Source organism: Podarcis liolepis (genome assembly GCF_965112155.1).
Source record: "Podarcis liolepis genome assembly, chromosome: 5".
Lineage (NCBI taxonomy): Eukaryota > Metazoa > Chordata > Lepidosauria > Squamata > Lacertidae > Podarcis > Podarcis liolepis.
The window spans coordinates 20,637,097-20,658,309 of record NC_139556.1 but is presented as its reverse complement, the minus strand read 5'-3'; the positions used below and the strand labels follow the sequence as shown (position 1 = coordinate 20,658,309).

Below are 21,213 nucleotides of genomic sequence, written 5' to 3'. Positions count from 1 at the left end.
CACAGTGTGATTCACCCTGGAGCCCACAACCCCAGAGCCACAGCCCTCTGTGGAGTAAGAGGTACACTTCAACAGTTTTCTCCTCTTCCTTCTGAGCTGCATTGGAGAAGGGGAGGGCTGTCAGGGTGGTAGAATTCTGGAAACTAGCATTAAATCATTAAAGCTGGAGACTCAAGAGGGCATGATCAGTGTGGCATGTTGGGAGTGGACATTGTGGCAGATGTAGCCTGATTTTACAGGCATTTTTTCCTGGCCTCTCTTAAATATGTGAGGATGAAGCACACTATTATTCTTATTACTATTATTATCTGGTTTTGTTTTAGTACAAGAAATGCTTTGAAGGTTGTTACAAATGCTGTAGCTGTTACAGAAAACGGGCATTGTTGTTTAGTATTAAAATCATGTATTCTAGATGTGGGCATTTGTTAGTCAGTTTGCTGTAAAATGACATACTGCTGAATCTTTAAAGGGCTTCAGTTTGGAAAAGCAAAATATGATTGGGCAAATTGCTAAAATATTTAAAGTGCAGCCTGTTAAAGCTTTTACTTCGAAGAGCGTCACGTCAAAAGTTGTATGCAGTAAAAGCAAGCAATTGGCTTCCCATCCTCATGCTAGTCAGTTAGCATGGGGGTTCTGTAGCTATCCCTTCCACTCCACTGCAGATGCTAATAGAGACTCTTGTGATGTTTATTTGGAGGAAAGAATGAGGACTGGGGTGGGACATTCATGGGCCATAAGGTGAGGGAAGGACTTGTATTTCATAAAAGGTTATTGTGAGGTTCTTTCTTCCCCTCTCAATTCCCCAAATTTAAATATAACCTCATCTTTCTGTTATTGTCTTAAAAGCAGGTGTGTCAAACCATATTACAGGCACTGCTCCTAGTTATGGCTTCCATTGATATTAACCGTGACATTTTTCTTCTTCCTTCCTCAGACACGACCCCTTATTAATACCTGGCAATGAACAAGTTGACAACATGGATTGCAATGTGAAAAAATATGACTCCACGGGAATGTTTCATTGGTGTCCAGCCAAGGAGATTGACAAGGTTATTTTGGTGGGTATCTGCAAGGAAGGAGCACTTCTCAAGTCGTATCATACTATCAGACTGCACTCTGTTTTGTTTATTTCCTTGCGTATAACCAATCCAGTGAGTAATGAACTCCAGGATGAATGATTTATGGACTGTAGGCTGTGTGTGCCTTAGCCAACCCATTTTCCTGACTGTTGGTAGGTCCACAGATTTTTGGTGGGCGTAGACCCCTGAGGTTTCCTATTCCTTGTGAATATTCAACAGCCATTAGTCCCACTTTGCTGCCAGGTTCTGCTTTTCAGACTGCCTGGTGTCATAATTTACCCCAGGGTTAGATTGTGCTTATCTTCAGTCCTCTACCTTCATTGCTGGGAGCAAAGAGAGAGAGAGGGAATTGTACATGCAGGTAGGAAATCAAATGACCACATCTTTAGTTGTCCACATGATAATTTGAGGCCATTCAATTATAGGTTTCTTAATTAAATACAAATAAGTCATTTGTTCTACGGAAAACCCATAAGGTCAAGAGATCCTTTAATGCCCATGTTTTGCCACGGACGCTTTATAACTATGCCACTAACATGATTGAGCAACGTTGGCAATATTAAAGCCCAATTCAGAATCAACATTTTAAATGTGATTTATGAGTTAGCTGATTCATCTACAGCTAATCTGATCAATGCTGCAGCCTTGATTACCATAATGCGAATGATTATGTTACACTCAGAAATATCTGTGGGGGCCTTTGAGCTATTCTTCTGCTAAATGCTAGTTGATTGTGAAAGGAAGTTTCCATAGATACAGTACTGAAATTCTCTTTTCAGTCCAGTCCAAGAGCAAAGTTCAAGAACTTTCATTAGATTAAAATAAACAGGCAAAGCCTAGATGTAACAGCCGGCCTTTCAGAATCAGGTGAGAATGCAAAAGAAAATATTTCTGCCTTGCATCTCACAACAGCCAGCGTGTTTATTCAATTTTGGTAAGCTGTGTCCACAGTTTCTCACACTTGCAGGGCCATTTTAGACATTACAAGAAACATGAGGTTGCTGCTGAAAGCATCATTTCCATGTTAAGCAGTACTCCTCTTTATGTTGTGATGTTGTGACATTATCTGCTTGCTTGTCCCTTGGGTGACTTGGAACAAGCGATTCTATACAGAGGTTACAGAGGCAGAAAATTCCAACGCAAGAGTTCCATTTTTGGAAAGAGCCCTGTGTCTTCCGTAACATCAACTTCTGTCCTCAGCCCAACAAGCTGAAGTGTAAAGCTGCTGCTCTTGCTATCTGAGTCCTTAATTTGGGCTCTCTCCATCTTCCTTTTATTCCTTGTGGGGCCAGCCATCAAACTGACAACTAATTAAATATAATCAAAAGGCCTCTTCTAGTTTGTTAGGTTCAGTGAAAGTTTGTGCCGTTTATGTTCGTGTGCTTGAATCAAAGAGTAGCAGCTCCACATCTCATAGACAAAACTGATGCTATGTGAAATGAACTCCCTGGTGTGTCTTCACTTTGTTGTAGTTGATGCAGCTTTTTCCAGCGTCTGCTTCCTCAAGATTTCCCTGTACCACTAAATGGTGCAACCAATAATGGTGACAGCTCTGGTTTAGTCTAACGATTGGGAGACAAAACCTTGTTCCTCGGGCTCCTCGGGGAGTTTGTATAATAACCATGACATTGTCTGGAATTGCAATATTGGCATTTAAGCAATCGATAAAGCAGTCAATTCCACTGAGTAAATTGTTACGAATTTGATTCAAAACTGTTTAAATTGATATGCATTCCACAGTGTTCATTAGACCACCAGAGACAACTTTTCCTTGCGTTCTTAAATAACTGAGGGCGACAGATGTCAGCTAGAATATTTTAAATATATTTCAAACAGATATGACGGTAATGACCTTAATGTTCCACTTCAGAAAGTTTGCATGTAAAAAAAAAAATATGACATTGGGGGTGGCCTCCTGATCAGGATGTGACTTAACATTTATTCATTCTATTTGCACATGGAAAAGGGGTGTGTGAGTGTGAGAGAGTCCTTTCATAGCAGCTCAACAAATAACAAGTTCAGCTTACTATAGTCAACATCTGCAGTGCTAAGAACTTTCATGGGCAATATATCGACACAGGAGACAATGTTAAAACAATGTGTGGTCATACTACACATGATGAGGGCTCTCTCATTCTGCTTTCAACCTAAAGAAAAGAAAAAATGTGTGCCTCAATCCCTAGTTATTTCACTTTAATTCTATAGTCTGATTATGTCCCTCTTTTTGGCAAGGGGTTCACAGTGGAAGAGAGTGTTGCTATGCCTGATTAGCTTGTACAGAGTCAAAAGAATTGGTCCTTGGGGTTGGGGCTATGATCCCAATGGGAGATCCACGTCTGCCAGAGAATGGCTACAAGGAATAACTGCATGTGCAGCCAGGATTACATTTTTGTTGTTGTTGTTGTTTCAACAATTCCATCTAAGACACAGGTTGTGTGCAACCCAGTTGCGCACAATAGATGTGCATGTACAATTCTGTCTTGTGCATCACTTATTGAGATCCTCGCCATGATATTTCCCAGGTCTTATTTCATATAATAAAATTTAATTGTATGTCACATAATTCCTCCCTCCCCCCCAAAAAAAATCCCTCTAAGCGGTCTACATAAAATAGTATTAAAAATAGTATAAAATATTGATAAGGAAATGCCAATAAAGCAAGCAGTCATTAAAAACAAGTAGACATAACAAAATTATAAAGATATAGATGAAATGAACCGTTTTAAAAGGAAATATACATAATAAATTTGCATTTCCGAGTAGGTTTGCTGAAGCAAAAAGGTTTTTAAGCAGGCTTCGGAAAAATATAACAAAGGCAGCTGCTTAATAGTAACAGGAAGTGGTGGGGAGTAGGTGGTATTACACTAGAAGTCTGATTCCTCACAAATGCAAAACAAACATTCCAAATCCCATATCCACAAATCTAAGTGATTGAATGGGCCTGTGTGGGGTAAGCCAAGCCTTTAAGTTAACTGGTCCCAAGCTGTTGAGGACTTTATATGCAGGCAACTCCCCATTTATGCAGGGGTTGTGTTCCGAGGCACCATGTGCACTTAAGCCTGCCATATCCGCTTCTAGTGAAACCAGAGCAGCGCACGGAAACACCGTTTATCTTCCCACCGGAGCGGTACCTATTTATCTACTTGCACGTTGACGTGCTTTCGAACTGCTAGGTTAGCAGGAGCAGGGACCGAGCAACGGGAGCTCACCCTGTCACGGGGATTTGAACCGCCGACCTTCCGATCGGCAAGCCCAAGGCTCAGTGGTTTACACCACAGCGCCACCCGCTGTATCACTAAGCTTCTAAAGGATGAGATAAAGGTGGCAAGTGCCCCATAATCGTCATTGCAACTGTAGCAGTGTTAAGCCAGGACTTCATTGAAAATGTTTTTAGGATAGATTTGAAGGGGAGAAGTGAGAGAGAGAGAGAGAGAGAGAGAGAGAACGCAACATAGCCCCTCCAAGAGATGGAGGAGCAGAGTTACTTAATATTCAAACAGTCATATAAAGCTTTGGGATAGGATTTATCTATCCTAGCTAGGCAGGAGCCACTATTACCGAGTTTTGGGACTGCCCTGTAATTGAAATCATTATCTGTACAATTTTGCGGCTGCTGATTGAGATTGAAATCATGTATTTAGTTTTGCTCTGTGTGTCTGCCAACAATGCAAATATGCGAACTGCAGTAAATAATACATAGAAATGCGGGTGCTCATGCACACACATTCCCTGGCTGGTTGCTCATTAAAGGCAGAAGACATGGGCTAAGGCTACTGTTTGCTGTTCTTTGCTGCCTATGCCACTCTTGCAAGGAACAGGATAACGGTGATCAATGTGGTGTGTTAGTAGAGCAGCAATGGTCCATCAATTCCCATTGAATATCAGATTGCTAGCAATAAATCATGCATTAAACCCTAAGTAATCCCACTCAATTCATAAGATTTATATTAGGGCTGATTTAGACATTTCCTTTTCTGTTGAGGGATCACACTCCTGTGAATGATTCTTATGTCTGGATATGCTTAAGAATATACTGCACGCTTGGAGTTTGTTCATCCAAAGGTGGACCCTGAAATATGTGTTTTGTAGAGAATCAACTATTGCTTGTCACATATGTTAAAGTACCCCACCCTCGTCTTGGTATTCTGATGAGCCCCATTCATGTAGGCCCCCTTGAATTCAATGAGGCTTACCACCAGCAAAATAAGTATAGGAGGCCTAAATATTAAATTCGGAAAGCACGTCTCAGCTCCCAAGGCCAGACTTTACACACACACACACACACACACACACACACACACACACACACACACTTGTTTGTTTGTTTGCTTGTTTGTTTGTTTACCCCTCCTCCTAATTTTATTCTTTATTGTCCTCCTTACTGACTTTGTTTTGCTTTTCCAGACTCGAAGTGAAGCAGCCATGACAGTGTTAAGTGGCCACGTGGTGGTTTGCATATTTGGTGATATGACATCAGCGCTGATTGGACTAAGGAATTTTGTGATGCCATTAAGAGCCAGCAATTTCCACTACCATGAGCTTAAGCACATTGTGTTTGTGGGCTCCCTTGAATACTTGAAGAGGGAATGGGAAACAATGCATAACTTCCCCAAACTCTCAATCTTGCCTGTAAGTCCAAAGCAGCCCACCTCTTTCTTTCTTTCTTTCTTTCTTTCTTTCTTTCTTTCTTTCTTTCTTTCTTTCTAATGCACCAACTGAACAGAACCACACTGGCTTTGATCTTGGGCTTCCTCTTCTTTTAAAACTCCTATTCGGTTATAGGCCTCAGGACTTGGCCTTTTCCCTGTTTGTTGTATCTGTGAAAACTAAGCCCTGGGAGACCTTATTAGAAGAAATTTGCCGACGTGCTCAGTCCCTCGTCAAGGATGAATTTCAGCTGCTATCAAATATGTTAGCTATGTTATCTATTGAACACTTGCTTGAGTGCCCTGCATGCAGCCAATTTTGATGTTATGATTTTTTTTCTGACAGCATGACAGTCATTACTTATGGCATTATTTATGCCTATGAAACCTTTGGAAACATTTTTGTATTATTTGTCTATCTACCTAATCTATCTGCATCCATAAAGACCTTTGAAAGGCTGGCCTGCTGGCTCTGCTTTATTTAACAGCCTGACAGTGGCATTTCATCTTTTTAAGGAGGCATACAGTCAGAAGATATGAATTTCTTCCTAACACAATGAGTCCTGAACTGAAAGGGCCCCAATTCTTCACTACTTGGTGTTGCCATTTATGCCTGACTGCTAACAATAGTGCAAATTTCTATTAGGTTGCTGTTTACACCCAGCAAACAAGGTGCAAAGCAGCAAGAGAATTGCAATGATTTCCACATCAAATGCTTTGCATTAATATTGTCTGTTTTCTTTTATTTCTTCTTTTGTGCCTAAAAGTAACAGGGCTTTAAACCCAGCTTGTCTATCTGAGTTGCTTGTTACTTTTCAAAGCTGCAGCTATCACGAGTGACCTCGCTGTCCCAAAACACAAGGCAACTAATAATTACTAATGTATCGCTCTATCATGCCTCATTTCTCCAAAGTGCTGGGCATGTCTAAATGCACATTCCTGTGCTGCATCCAGGGCGAATCGTGTCACATTTTCAGATCTGTGTTGGCCATCGACCCTCATCCATGCAACATTTGCACACCACTGTGGCTAAGAAGGAAATCATGCTAGACTGTAAACACTATACACTGGCATACATTGTGGCCTGCCAAGTGGAAGCCCCCTCAAAAACACTAACATTTGATCATGCACCAAGTGGCTGGCATTTGGCCCCTTGCTGTGGTTCATATGCATGCATATGTCACTGCATCAGGAAAGGTCCGTCAAAAAATTGATGTCTGCCACTTGGAACAATAAATGCATTTCAGGGGTCGTCTCACAGGAGCCACAATGGTTTTGCGCATCCCTTATTCCCAAGTAAACATCAGTCCGAAACTTATACACATCCATAAGACAATTACATTACAAAATATTGCTACATTCTGATGGATAATTTTGCTCCCAGAAGAATAGGCACTGAGACAATTCCTTTTTCTTTTTAAACGGTTCAATCACACCATTTTAAGTGACAGTTTGTTGAAGTACATGGGGTGGGGGCTGACTAGAATTACACTTTGCTGGGTATTGCTTCACCTAGTGTGTGTTTTCCTTGCATTTGTGTGCGCAGAGCATTTTCCCCCCCAGGTTTAGCATGGCCCAATATTCAAGATACTTGAACACACCCCTTGCTATGCTTGGAAGGCAAGAACTTGCCACACAAGGCTGACTGAAATCAAGGCAATTCTGAGTTGCAGACAAGATGCAGAGCTCTGGCAACGTTCCTGCTTCTTGTTTGTTAGTAATAGCTTGACTGAGTATTGAGACTTAACGCTAAAATGCTGCCATCAGCACCAACTACCCTTTAGATTAGCACATTCCTTCTATTCCCTGGCACATAGTTAGACCAGCTTAATGTCAGAGCATAAAAAAGATACTTGTTAAATAATTTCCCAAAGCTCCTTCTCAGTATTTAATTTGTTTTTTTCCATTTCTTCCTCCACCTCCCTCCCCTTTTCCTCTCTCTCTCTCTCTCTGCCGAAGGGTACACCATTAAGTCGAGCTGATTTAAGGGCTGTCAACATCAACCTCTGCGACATGTGCGTAATCCTGTCAGCCAATCAGAATAATATTGATGATACTTCGCTGCAGGACAAGGAATGCATCTTGGCGTCACTCAACATCAAGTCTATGCAGTTTGATGACAGCATTGGGGTCTTGCAGGCTAATTCCCAAGGTAAGAACTGCCCTATAATACTTCTCTATAGTGCCTACAGGGGACAGGACCTGGCAGGAAGAATATCCCTCACTCAGTAATTCAAAGGGACCTTACATCAGCTTGCTTGACAGTTAAACCTGCTGATTGGTATGATGGGTTTTTAAGGGACGGTCGCAACACCACACTGTTTGCACACATACACAAAGGCAAGTTTTGGCAATCCTAGCAAGGGAGCGTAAATTGACTGAGTGGTAGAATTTTATTTCATTTCCCTCTCAGATGGGTGATTGCTAAATCTGTAGCATTCTGCAGCCTCTAAGTTTATAGCAATGAAGTCACATTGCTACACATCACATAGCCAGAGGTGGCTTGTCCTCACGCTGGATGCAAAATGGGATAATTGCAAATGTTCTCTGACAAGGGTGTTTGCTTTGTCCGCAAGATAGCAGCCAAGTGCCACACGGCACAATAATAACACCTTTTAAATAATGATAATACTTTTTAAAGGCAGGGGGAAAGAGAAAAAAGGGGGGGGGAAAGAATGGAAAGTTTGGCTTCATAGAATGCACATGAAGATTCTCACAATTTATCTACAATTCTACATGATTTCTACATGAATGCAGTCCTTTGTTTTTGACCCCCACACTATTCACCAATGCTTTCCCAAGGTTGGATAAAAACACTTATGAAAGCAAAACAAACACCCTATAAAATTATAATGCACAAATAAGACTGGGCATTTCCTGTGCGCTTCCTATCAGATCCCATTATTGCAACACAGAAAAAAGCAAACCAATAAGAATTATGCAAAACAAGTGAAAATCTCTATATTTTGTGCATTTCTTTTAGATGTGTTTTGGTTATTACCAACTCTGCCTTGAAGTTACCTCTGCTTTCCATCCTATGAAATTATATATATATAATTTCTCCTGAACCCCTGACAATATATATATATATATATATATATATATATATATTTGTTTTCGTAGATTTTCACGGGTACAGGAATGCAGGTTTTGGTGTCCTCGGGTGTCTTCCCGTGTAAAAGTTGGGGTGTCTAGGCGACGTTTCGACGAGGTCTCACTCGTCATCTTCAGGCTGGTGCTTTCGGCTTCTTCGTTCCAGTAACAAGAAGCCGAAAGCACCAGCCTGAAGATGACGAGTGAGACCTCGTCGAAACGTCGCCTAGACACCCCAACTTTTACACGGGAAGACACCCGAGGACACCAAAACCTGCATATATATATATATATATATATATATATATATATATATCTCCACCCTCTGCTAACACTCCAGAAGCAAACCCAAATATATAAGGCTCAGACTGATGTAATATATCAGAAGTGGATATAATAACTGAAGTTTTGATGAGACACCAACAATAGTAAACGTACATAGTAATTGTTATTGTTTTCAATATCCCACTTTTATATTCAAAACAAAGTTGCTTATGGAGAGAATATCTATGCAGCACAGTAGCAAAGGCCAATACTGCTCTGTGCAACCTTATTTGTTCTACTTCCTGGTTCCTATATCTTGCAGTCCCACTGACAGGCTGCTCACAATGTAATTGTATAGAAGGAACCACACCCTGTATGAGGCTTGGGCAGATTAGAACCCTTTCCCTCCACCCAGAGGAATTTGCATTGGTATATTGAAAGCCTGCCAAAACCACATAAGGAAAACTTCCTATGTGTCCTTACCCATTCTGCTGTGTTATGAGCAACCACCAACGCACCTATAAAAGGAGCTGTGGCGTTTGCCTCCTAGGTGGGTCATAAGGAAAGGGTTAAATGAGTGTGATGTGACTGCCCAGTGAGAATGCAAGGGGAGGAGTAAAAGTTAGAGTGGGAGGTTTTGAAAGTCAGTTGAGGTTTGGGAATTGGAGAAGGAAGAGGGAGGAATAGGCAGTGGGTTGGTCGAGGTGTATTGTGAGAGAGTGAGAGGAATTGTTAGGTGGAGTCAGATAGATAGTTGGGAATAATCAGTTTGAAGTTGTTAGGAACTAAGATTTAAGAAACTGTCAAGAAAAACTAACTGAAACCATAAGCTTGTTCCTGCATTTAAAAATAAACTTGATTATTTGTTTATGTTAACAACTGTCTGGACTCCGTGTGTCCCCGTGAGAAACGGAGGCATGAGAAGCTTTTAATGTAATAATAATAATAATAATAATAATAATAATAATAATAATAATAATATTTCCCCAGCCACTCTGGGCGGATTCCAACAAGTATTAAAATACAGTAGTCTGTTAAACATTAAAAGCTTCCCTAAAGAGGGCTGCCTTCAGATGTCTTCTAAAAGTCTGGTGATTATTCTTCTCTTTGACATCTGATGGGAGGGCATTCCACAGGGCGGGTGCCACTACTGAGAAGGCCCTCTGCCTGGTTCCCTGTAACTTGGCTTCTCGCATTGAGGGAATTGCCAGAAGGTCCTCAGCACTAGACCATTTGCAGAATGATGGGGGTGGAGACGCTCTTTCAGGTATACTGGAAAGAGGCCGTTTAGGGCTTTAAAGGTCAGCACCAACACTTTGAATTGTGCTCAGAAACATACTGGGAGCCAATGTAGGTCTTTCAAGACCGGTGTTATGTTTTCTCAGTGGCCACTCCCAGTCACCAGTCTAGCTGCCGCATTCTGGATTAGTTGATGGGCCTCTTTGAAAACCTATTCAAGCCAGTGATGCTGTTTCCATCCCAAGGCAGTATAGCAGTTTGCCACCTGAACATTTGAATTGACTCTGAACTTTCAAGCCGTGCTCTGTAAGAACGGGGGCTAGAAACTTGGAATTTTGCTTTTGCTTTCAGAATATATCAATCTAGAGATGCTTAGATATTCCCACTTCAGTGCAGAAAATCCAGTGTAACACTGAAGAAACTGATTGCTTGCTTGTGCAAGTGGTCCACTCTCAGGTACATTGTAATAGGGGGTAGAACTCACAGAAGACACAATGGTGACTTTCATGAGCTGCAGATTGATTATCCAATCATGTAGAAGTTACCAACAAATCTTCCATAGATTTATCCCATTTTACATTGCTCATAACATGCGTCCAATAGTTTGCCTTGCACCTGTATGTGTTGGAGTTGGTGGATCATCAAAGACACTAATAGCATTCTGAATCTTAAGATGCGGGCTTATGACCCAGCCTAGGGCAGATCACACGAATGGCATTGTCACAATTTTTGTTAAGTTTTTTTAAAGAGGAGAGTGTGAATAATAATAATTATTTTTTCCATGCCAAGTTACAACATAAGATACAAATAAAATAAAACAATCAGAAAACTAAAACAAAGAGGAAAAGAAAAAGAAAAAAAAGAAAAGAAAAACAATGACTATAACAGAACATAACCAAACACACATACATACATACATTTTGACTTCCAGTGTGGTGTAGTGGTGGTTAAGAGTCTCGTAATCTGGGGAACCGGGTTCGCGTCTCCGCTCCTCCAGCCCACTCACCTCACAGAGTGTTTGTTGTGGAGGACGAAGTGAAAGGAGAATGTTAGCCGCTTTGAGACTCCTTAGGGTAGTGATAAAGCGGGATATCAAATCCAAACTCTTCCCTTCTTCTTCTTCTTCTTCTTCTTCTTCTTCTTCTTCTTCTTCTTCTTCTTCTTCTTCTTCTTCCATCCTTTAGTGACTTTTCCATTTTTCTTTTCCGTTGTGTTACATGTATATGTACATTTATTACTTCCAGTTTTATGCCTTTCATAACTATTTTTTCTTTTCCTTAAGCCTGCAAACTTCATTCATCACATATCAACATATTTATTCCAGAACAATGTTTTTTCATATACTCTTTAACACAGTCCCATTCTTTTATTAATTTTTGGTCTGATTGTCCTCTTAAGACTGCCTTTAACCTTGCCAAGTTTATGTATTCACATAGTTTAATTTGCCATTCTCTTACTGGTGGAATTCCCCCCCCCCTACAATCTGCAGCTATAAGCATCCTGGCCGCCGTTGTTGCATATAGGAATACTTTCTTTTTATCACCAGGAATATAATTTGTAATTAAGCCTAGAAGAAATGCTTCTGGCTTTTTAATAAAGGAGATTTTAAACATTTTTTAAAAAAAATTCTCATATATTATTCCAGAATTGTTTGATAAGTCCACACTCCCACCACATATGATACATTGTTCCAGTTTCTTTCTTATATCTCCAACAAGTGTTGGTTTTTAATTGTAAAATTTTTGCCAATTTGCCCGGCGTTAAGTACCATTGGTATAACATTTTCATTAAATTCTCTCTGATTGTATAACATGTCGTAAATTTGATATATTTCCATAGCTTCTCCCATTGTTCCAGCAGAATTGTATAACCTATATCACGTGCCCACTTAATCATGACCTCCTTCACCCCTTCGTCCTTTAAATTCTACTCTAATAACAGATTACACATTTTGGATATATTCTTTTTAGAATTTTGTAATAATTACTTCTGTAATTTTGATTCGTCTTTTTCAAATCCTATTATTTTGTCCTGATTGAATATATGGGTGATTTGGTGATATTGCAGCCATGCCCTATTATCTATACGTACCACTTCAACATTAGGAATGCTTGAGGAATTCTTTGTGACTAGCCTGATTTGCACCTCTGAGGCTAATGTGCCGATCAGAACACAGTTAACTTTCGGATTTCACATTTTGATGCAGTTCTCCACTTAAACCAATGTACAAAACTACATATCTTACAATAAACAATTAAGAAATATTGACTTTGGGTGAAAACAAATTCAGGACAGTGGGTTGAGTGAAAAGATATATTTAAATATGAAGTTTCATACAGATCCTTTGAATTTATAAACTTCACTGTAATACCTAACTTGATTTACATGTGGAACTGAGAGAGGCCAGAAACAGACTGTTCTATTGATCTACAGACAATCTGTTCCTAGGTCACAGTTTTTAAGAGGGCCTGGTCAACAGTTCATGCTCAAAGTTGGGAACAAGCAGTAAGCCATTTGGCTCTGGGTGGGAATGGTGCTGAGATACTTACTCTCTAAAATTCCAAAGTACCCAGTAAGGAAACGCTTAGCTTCATGGAGGTTTGTGCCACTTACGTGTGCACTACTTCTGATCTCGTTATTGTGCTTTCACAACAGAACAGTAGATTTTCTTGAAGGATCTTAAATACCACGGTTCACATTGTCAAAAGCAATTAGATCAAAGGGGTGGCATAAACTTTGCTGCAAATTGTATTTGGAATGACAGTTTTCTCTGTGAGATGCAGTTTTAGTGTAGAACCCAGCAAAAAGCCCTTCTGCGCAAGCCCCGGTTGAATATTAATGTCAATGGAGGGGGGGGGCTTGCTCAGAATAGCTCCCCCCTCCCCACAGATCCTGTCCTTAATATACAGGAAGCACAGTGGCGGCGGCAATATATATATGGTGATCCGATTTCTGCTGATCAGCAAAGAGTGCCTCCACTTTGCAGCTCCTTACTGGCGACTAAGTGCTTTTATTTACAGAGCCGGCTGTCACTTTCCTTTTGCTTAAAAGTTTGTGCATTATTTATCCTGGGAAAACATTTCAATTCACATCATTTGGTACAAACCCTGACCCATCGCTAGGCATAGCTTTCTGCTTTGAAATGCAGGGAAGCTGAAATTGCACCAAAAGCAGTGGCAGTGACCATTGTAGGGCCACCTCCTCCTTATTCTTTCTCTCCAAGCTTCTATGCTTTTAACAGCAGATTGACACCCATAAATATTTTTAGACAGAACCTGGAAAAGCCTCACCTCCTTGTTTTCTGTAGAGAATAACATTGGTGGCAGTCCTCTGGCCATATGAACCTGAGGGTTTACTCATATGTACATCTACAAATATAGACAGAGAGATCAAACTCAAGTGAGTTGATGAGCCAAGCAGTCCACCTGATAGGTTATATCACAAGCCAATTTTTCACTGACAATACATCAGTTTTGTTGAGAGGTATCAGGAGGAAGCAGCAGAGCTAGTGGTTAATTTCTGTCCCTCGCTATCGAATCTCAATGGGCTGTCTTCGATTGTTTTGTTTCCTCAAATCCTATTGCACCCGGCCTTCCCTCTAGCTTTTCACCACTTTTTCTAAGGGACAAACTCAATGTTACATCAGAGATACATCAACAGTCTCCCAAGAGTTTTTCTTTTATGGAACAGCTGCCCTGGGAGGCTGCCGTTTTAAGCAGAATAAAGGGGGGGGGGCAACAGAGTCTCCTAGAGAAGAGTCTCCTAGAGAAGACAGTTCCTATTTGAAAGGAATCTGCCTGGTCCAAGCCCACATAAAAGATAAAGACCCCTAAGAAGTTGAGAACAGGGACATTGAAGTTTGCCCAGTTAGCACCTAGCCAGCAAAGTGAGCTGCTGTACCTGTCCCTCCCCACTATTGTATTGAGATGTATCCTATTTCAATTACAGCTATCATTTAATAATATGCACTTTTTTATTTGTTTATATATTTATTTACAAGTTAGTATATGTAAAGCTGTATAGTTTTTTTTTTTGGGGGGGGGGGACATGTCTCCTGCCACTTATCTATTCCAAATCACCTGCCCCAGCTGCAGGAGAGAAAGATACAGAAATACAGGATCCCACCCCAGCCTTCTAATGTGCAAGAAGGACATAGGGAGAGATGGATTTTGACTGAGCAAGGAGCTGAATGGTTAATCAACCTCTCCACTCCTGCCCTTGGTCATATCTTCAACGGCTGCTTTTCAATAAAACAAAACACCTGTCTGGAGATTGTTCACTTATCTTGGGTGTCGAGGACACAGGGTCGAGGACCCTCAGACTCATGGGCCAAATGCAATTGCAAACTGCTCTGCCTGGCCCTGGGGCTTCTCCCCACACCACCCACTCCCCAGTCTGTACCCCTACCAGTATTCTTCTTGAGTGTTTTTGCCTGGCTGGAATGCGTCTTTGAGCTCTGATAATAACTCTTGCTTGCCTGGCTGGAGGATTAAAATAGTTCTGATGCTGTTCTGAATACCATTTCCTTCCTCCTCCTTTGCCTGCATATTTTTGTCAATTACATCACAACATGTCATTGTGATGTGAGGTCACCTGATGTGAGGACTCCATAGCAACTTGTAAACAAAGGGTAGTGGGCAAACTAAGCTGAAGACTGTGAGGGCAAAGGAGGAGGGAGATGGTGCCCAGAAGTAGCCACTAAGAGAGGGAACAAATGGGTGCCAATAGCATTCAAATAACGCTGGTGTTAAGTGTGAGTATTTTGCAGTAAATTGGCTGCACTAAATGTGCTATTTTCAATGAAATATCAAAATCTGAGAATATTTGCTCCAAGTATTTACAAGATTTTCTCTAGGTTTGAAGCATTAAAGGTAAAAAGGTAAAGGGACCCCTGACCCTTAGGTCTAGTCGTGGCCGACTCTGGGGTTGCGGCGCTCATCTCGCTTTATTGGCCGAGGGAGCCGGCGTACAGCTTCTGGGTCATGCGGCCAGCATGACTAAGCCGCTTCTGGCAAACCAGAGCAGCACACGGAAACGCCGTTTACCTTCCCGCCGGAGAGCTACCTATTTATCTACTTGCACTTTGACGTGCTTTCGAACTGCTAGGTTGGCAGGAGCAGGGACCGAGCAACGGGAGCTTATCCCATCGTGGGGATTCGAACCGCTGACCTTCTGATCAGCAAGTCCTAGGCTCTGTGGTTTAACCCACAGCGCCACCCGCGTCCCCAGGTTTGAAGCATTTAATGATTCTAAAAAGCATTGCATAGACTGAACTGGTGAACTGGTATGAGAGTTCTTTGGCTTCCATGGATTTTCTTTAGATGTGTCACTGAGGAATTTCAAGGAAATTATCTTTTTGCTTTGACTTTACTTAAAATTCCAGTGGAAACAGTTTTCCTGCCCCTGCTGGGTTACTCATCCTCCTCTGCTTGTTTATACTCCCCCCCCCTTTTTTTTTTTTTTTTGCTAAATGAAGGCAGAGGTGTGCCTGTATGTGCACCCTGACAAGTTAAACTGCTTTTATATGGATTGCTGGGTACATTATGTTCTTGTATGATAGTGAGGGAATCTGTCCCAACCATAATTTGTCAGTTCCACCTCTGTTAAACCAGCCCAAAGTTAGCTGGGTTGCCATCAACTGTTTCAACAGCTGTTTATAATCTTAACAGTTTATTCTGAGGCAGTAAATCATTGTCAAAGCCAAATAGTCATTTCAAAGACGTTTTATAAAGAACAACAGGGTTTCTTCAGGCTTTTCAAATGAGCGTTAAGGAACGAACACCTTTGAAACTGAGAAGATCAACTAAGCAAACTTAAAACATACAGTCCCATCTCCTATTTAAAATCACTTCATAAAGGGGGGCCCTTTTGTAACATGTTTGAGAAGCGGGGTCCCAAAGACTAATAAATAGGTTGTGTGTGTTTTTAAGTGGCTAATTATTTCAAAAGTTAATGAGCAACATTCAGTAGAAGAGCTGAATATCCACAGATTGGACTGTTGAAGCATTTTCTTTGCTGATTTATGAGGGACAGCAGAACATCAGGAACTGCGAGGATTGCTGGTGGCCGACATTTGCGCCACATAGTTATCTGCTTTAACTATAGATGTTGTAGATAGAAAACATGGCCCAGAATCAGTCAGTTACCAAGATGATGATGATGATAATAATAATAATAATAATAATAATAATAATGTATGAATTGCCTTTTAAATGTCTCTCAAGATGATTTTCAAACATAATACAAACAGCAAATAATAGTTTTTAAAACTGGGGAAAAACCTGAAGATAGGTTTCTAAACAATACACAATAAACAATGCAGCTTTCCAACAGGTTCTGTAACCACTGCTCTAGTTTGAGCAATCTTGAGAAACAGGCAACGTTCCAGAAAAGATAATTGCACTTAAACTGAAAAGACACATGCCACACAGTTGCATGTTTGTTTTACGCAGGATTTTTAAAAATGAAACGCAGCTACGGGAGGTCAGAGTCATTAGTGGGGAGAAAGGATCTACAGTGGTACCTCGGGTTAAGTACTTAATTCGTTCCAGAGGTCCATTCTCAACATGAAATTGTTCTTAACCTGAAGCACCACTTTAGTTAATGGGGCCTCCTGCTGCCGCCGTGCCGCCGGAGTACAATTTCTGTTCTCCTCCTGAAGCAAAGTTCTTAACCCAAGGTACTATTTCTGGGTTAGCGGAGTCAGTAACCTGAAGCGTATGTAACCTGAAGCATTTGTAAGCCGAAATACCACTGTACTTAACCCTTTCCCCTTGGCTGGTTTTCTTTTTCCTGCTCAAAAGCATACAAATACCCCAACTGCAAACATGTGGGAGCCATTTGTCCACAATGGAAGTTTATGTTGATTGAAACTGCATGCAAGTGTGTGAGTCCTTTCCACGGAATCAGCATCCTTGAGGTGCCATTTCTTAAGTGGGCAAGGCCAGGCTTTTTACTCTGCTCTAAATTTTCACAGCGAAAGGGAGGCTTAGGCCTGATTCACACACTTGTCCCTTAGTTGATTCCTGTATACTTAATTGCGGGCAACAGCATGTGTGAACTGACTCTTTGCGAAGATAACTGAGTTTGAAGGGACATACGCATTCCATCTACGTATATTGTAAATATGTATGGTGGCCTATTCATATGTGCAAGTATCATTTGATGCATCGCTCTCAATCAGTGCTGGCCATGACTGGATGGTCAACAATTTTTAGGGGAAGGGGCTATCAGTATATGAAAAATTTCTTGCTTATCAGATGCTGCAATACTAGGAAACTGAAAGTTTGAAGTATATTGTATGCACTGCAGAATAATGTTGTCAAAAATATAGTGCTTACCACTTTTCTTTTTTTTAGTATTCCTTCTTTAAATTTCTTAGGTGTCTTTGCTTCTCCTCAAACCTGCTGATACTTGCCGTAACAGACCAAATCCAAAACATCACACAAACACCTCAATTGAAATAGAAAGTGCATGGTAGCTTCTTGCCAAACACATAAAGGCAATTATTATACATAACTGTTTAGGAATTTATATGTATAAATAAGTATAAATTTATATGTACAATTTCCTAAACAGTTAAGTATAACAATTGCCTTTATGTAGTGGATTTGCCTCTGAGTCGTAACTCTGAATATTCAGTCCAATAATTTTATTTTATCATCTAATGATTTAAGCTGTGATTTTGAATCCTGCATAATAAGAACAAGGCATATCATTAAAAACTGATTCTCAGACAATAAAAACACCTTATGGCTTTGAACAGTTCTGAAGCTGGGTGGGAGGAGAAAGAGACTGAGCAGCAACATTTTTTCCAAAGGCATCATAAGACAGATTGCAACGTAACAGTTCAGGTACTGTAGTTCAGCCTTGCAATGTTCAGAGAACGGTTTTCTGAATGACTTCAACTTATGGGAGTTTCTCCTGGGAACTGTATTTTAGCCACATAAGTGATCTTGTTGCGAGGTCCATTTTCAATTTTTGTAATGGGACCTGTGACAAGATGGTGTAAAAGTAAATAAATAGAGAAAAATAGAAAATGAGTTTAGGGTTAGACAAACCTATGCCAGCAGTGACTCTAGCACCAGCAGTGTAATGACATAATGTAGTTGAGATCCTATGAGGTCCCAGCAGTGAAGTTGACAATTATACCAGTTTAAACAGGTAACACAGCAGCCCTGACATCATTTCCATAGCATATCGCACACACCCCTCCCAATCCTAGGTGCTGTTGTAGAAAGGTGCTGGGAATTGCAGCTTTGTGAGGGGTAAACTACAGTTCCCTATATTCTTTGGTGGGGGATGTGCTTTAAATGTGCTCTAAAGGTATGGTTTGTGGGCAGTGGAAAGTGTCGGGGGTTTTTTATAGAATATTTGACCTCATGGCATCACTACCACAGTTACTGCAGAACTCTTGGCATAAAAGCATGATAGGTGGTGTGCCAAACACAAGTGAATTAGCCATGCCTCTGTTAGCTTACAACACAGAATTGAACAATAAGCCAGGGAAAACCTTGTAAGCAGTAACAAGGCAGAGTTAACTTCAGCAAAAGTAGCCAGGGTGGGGGGACATAGTGTCGAGATGCCTTTCTTGAAGGCCTTTAAGGCCTAGCTTTTGAAAAAGAAGATAGAGGGGAGAGCTGCTCCCAACATGGCAGAATGGGCCACTTCATGCTAGCTTCCAGACTGGGATCCAACCACCAGACTCCTGGGGAATCCACCTTCCCCATTTAACAGTGGATTGGTCTTTAGCCAGCATTTACGTTAAGCCGAGTTTCTGTTAACCAAGAATCTAAAATGGCAGTATGAAGTGAGTTTCATACCCTGTGTGAAGAGAAACACAAATGTCGGGGGGAAGGGAATGCGCATGCCTGCGGCTGGCTCCTCGGCTAACAGTGTGGCCACATGGTTTCTGCACTGCTTTAGTTGTGTGGAGGAGAAGAGAACCAAGGGTCCTGAAAACAGATGGGCTTTTATGAAAATAGCTGGTTCAGTTAGAGACACCTTTCTCATCTGCCACCACAGCCTCTCTGCTCCTAATTAAAGTCAAGCCAGCTCTGGCCAAATGAACGAGCCGAAAATGGGTAGAGGAGGGATATAATCTACTGCTAAGCATATGGTGGTATACATTAACTGCAAACATAAATAATAGTAGCAGAGAAACAAATTATGGCTCCTTTGTATTATTATTTGTTGTTCTGCATCTCAAAAGGAAAGCAAAACCTTTTAATATGCAGGTGTGTGTGTGTGTGTGTGTGTGTGTGTGTGTGTGTGTGTATATATATATATATGCAGGTTTTGGTGTCTTCGGGTGTCTTCCCGTGTAAGAGTTGGGGTGTCTAGGCGACGTTTCGACGAGGTCTCACTCGTCATCTTCAGGCTGGTGCTTTCGGCTTCTTGTTACTGGAACAGAGCAGGATCTCAGTGTTTGAGTTCCTATAAATACTGTTGAGGGGGTGTGGTGTATAGCCTCCAACGTTCTGGGCAGAGAGGAAGTTCCCAGGTTAGTGTGTCTTTTCTTCTTTTGTTCCTTAATTACTTGAGGGATATCTTGAGTGATTTCTTGAGTGATATTCTGAGTACCACTTAGGTGGGTCGTTAAGTGTGGATTAGTTGCTAAAGCTTTCGTGTCTTGACCTCTTGAGCTTGTGAAGAGTTTTTCTGAGAAGATGGCTGTACTGCACTTAGTTGTGCTCTGGCTTGGCTTCGTGTATAGGGGCGAGCTGTGGTTTTGTGCCCTGTGCCAGCCAGATCTGTGTAGGGATTGCAGGGGGGTGCAGCATCCGGAGGTGCCACTATGGTTTGGCTACTGGATGGTGTCTGTAATTTATCTGTGGAGAGGGTCTGGGTTTGGGTCTGGTGTGGTTGATTGGTGATGGCGTTCTGTGTGCCTCTGGTTCTGGTGTCGGTTTTTGTGGGGAGGGCTAATTTCCAGATGTCTGGCAGGCGGGACGTGTCGTCACGCTTGTTCATGTTGTGAGGGTGTTTCTCTATCTCGATGGCTTCCATGATTATTCTCTTGTGGTGATGTTCCATGTTAAAGAGCAATTTGGAATCTGCAAAATTAATTTCGTGTCCTGTTTCTTTCATGTGTTGGAAAAGAGAGGAAGTTTTTTCTTCTTTTTTGACGGCATTCTTGTGTTCTGCGATCCGTGCATTTATTCGTCTGTTTGTTTGTCCAATGTACGTGGCTGGGCAGACTTTGCAGGGTATTTCATAGACCCCTTGGTTTTCCAACTGGATTTTATCTTTGGGGTTTCTGAGGATATTGGCTACCTACCAACCTATAAAAACAGATCCCACCACCTATCTGGAAAAAACCACCAAATCCAAAATAAAAGCCTCTCCTATCAGTGAAGAAATCCAGCTAAGAATCATCCCCAGAGAAAAATCATCCAGATGCCCCAAACTCTACGGTCTCCCCAAGATACACAAAGAAGGAACACCACTCAGACCAATAGTCAGCTCCATAGGCTCACCTCTACAAAATCTCGCTAAATTTCTCGCTAAGCAACTTCAGCCCTATGCAGAATCCATCGCTTCACACGTTACTAACTCCTTCCAGTTCATAGAAACAATAAAGAAGCAAAACCTACATCCCGATGACCTACTTGTGAGCTTCGATGTTTTATCTCTCTTCACACAAGTGCCCATTAATGAAGCCTTGACAGCCATTCAAAACAAATACAATCCCCCCGAATACATCCTGGACCTGACCAACCACTGCCTAACCAACACGTACTTCATCCACAATGGACAAAGATACAAACAGATAGAAGGAGCACCTATGGGATCACCCCTCTCACCGGTCATCGCAAATTTGTACATGGAACACTTTGAAACCAATGCTTTAGACAAGTCAGAACACAAACCCAAACTTTGGCTCAGATATG

General features: G+C 41.3%; 1 protein-coding gene and 1 long non-coding RNA gene across 19 annotated transcripts in view; one reads left to right on the top strand and one right to left on the bottom strand.

The window, feature by feature from the left end:
- Positions 1–21,213, bottom strand: part of LOC310706629 — a 97,189-nt gene that overhangs the window by 12,697 nt on the left and 63,279 nt on the right. Inside the window, exons 6-7 of one of the 4 annotated variants that reach the window (XR_014525956.1) lie at positions 13,612–13,689; positions 1,120–1,402 (exon numbers count right to left, since the gene is read on the bottom strand). This is a non-coding gene — a long non-coding RNA (uncharacterized lncRNA). Of the gene's footprint in view, positions 1–1,119; positions 1,403–7,653; positions 7,751–13,611; positions 13,690–17,901; positions 18,314–21,213 lie in introns of those variants that run through there. The other 3 variants (XR_014525957.1, XR_014525955.1, XR_014525958.1) reach the window with 3 other exon arrangements.
- The window catches only part of KCNMA1 (potassium calcium-activated channel subfamily M alpha 1), a 557,989-nt gene that overhangs the window by 488,815 nt on the left and 47,961 nt on the right, over positions 1–21,213 (top strand). For all 15 annotated transcript variants that reach the window (XM_083502377.1, XM_083502375.1, XM_083502379.1 and 12 more), the window contains 3 exons: positions 935–1,058; positions 5,484–5,708; positions 7,685–7,877. In XM_083502377.1, coding sequence (XP_083358503.1) covers positions 935–1,058; positions 5,484–5,708; positions 7,685–7,877 — 542 coding nt within the window. The remainder of the gene's footprint in view (positions 1–934; positions 1,059–5,483; positions 5,709–7,684; positions 7,878–21,213) is intronic.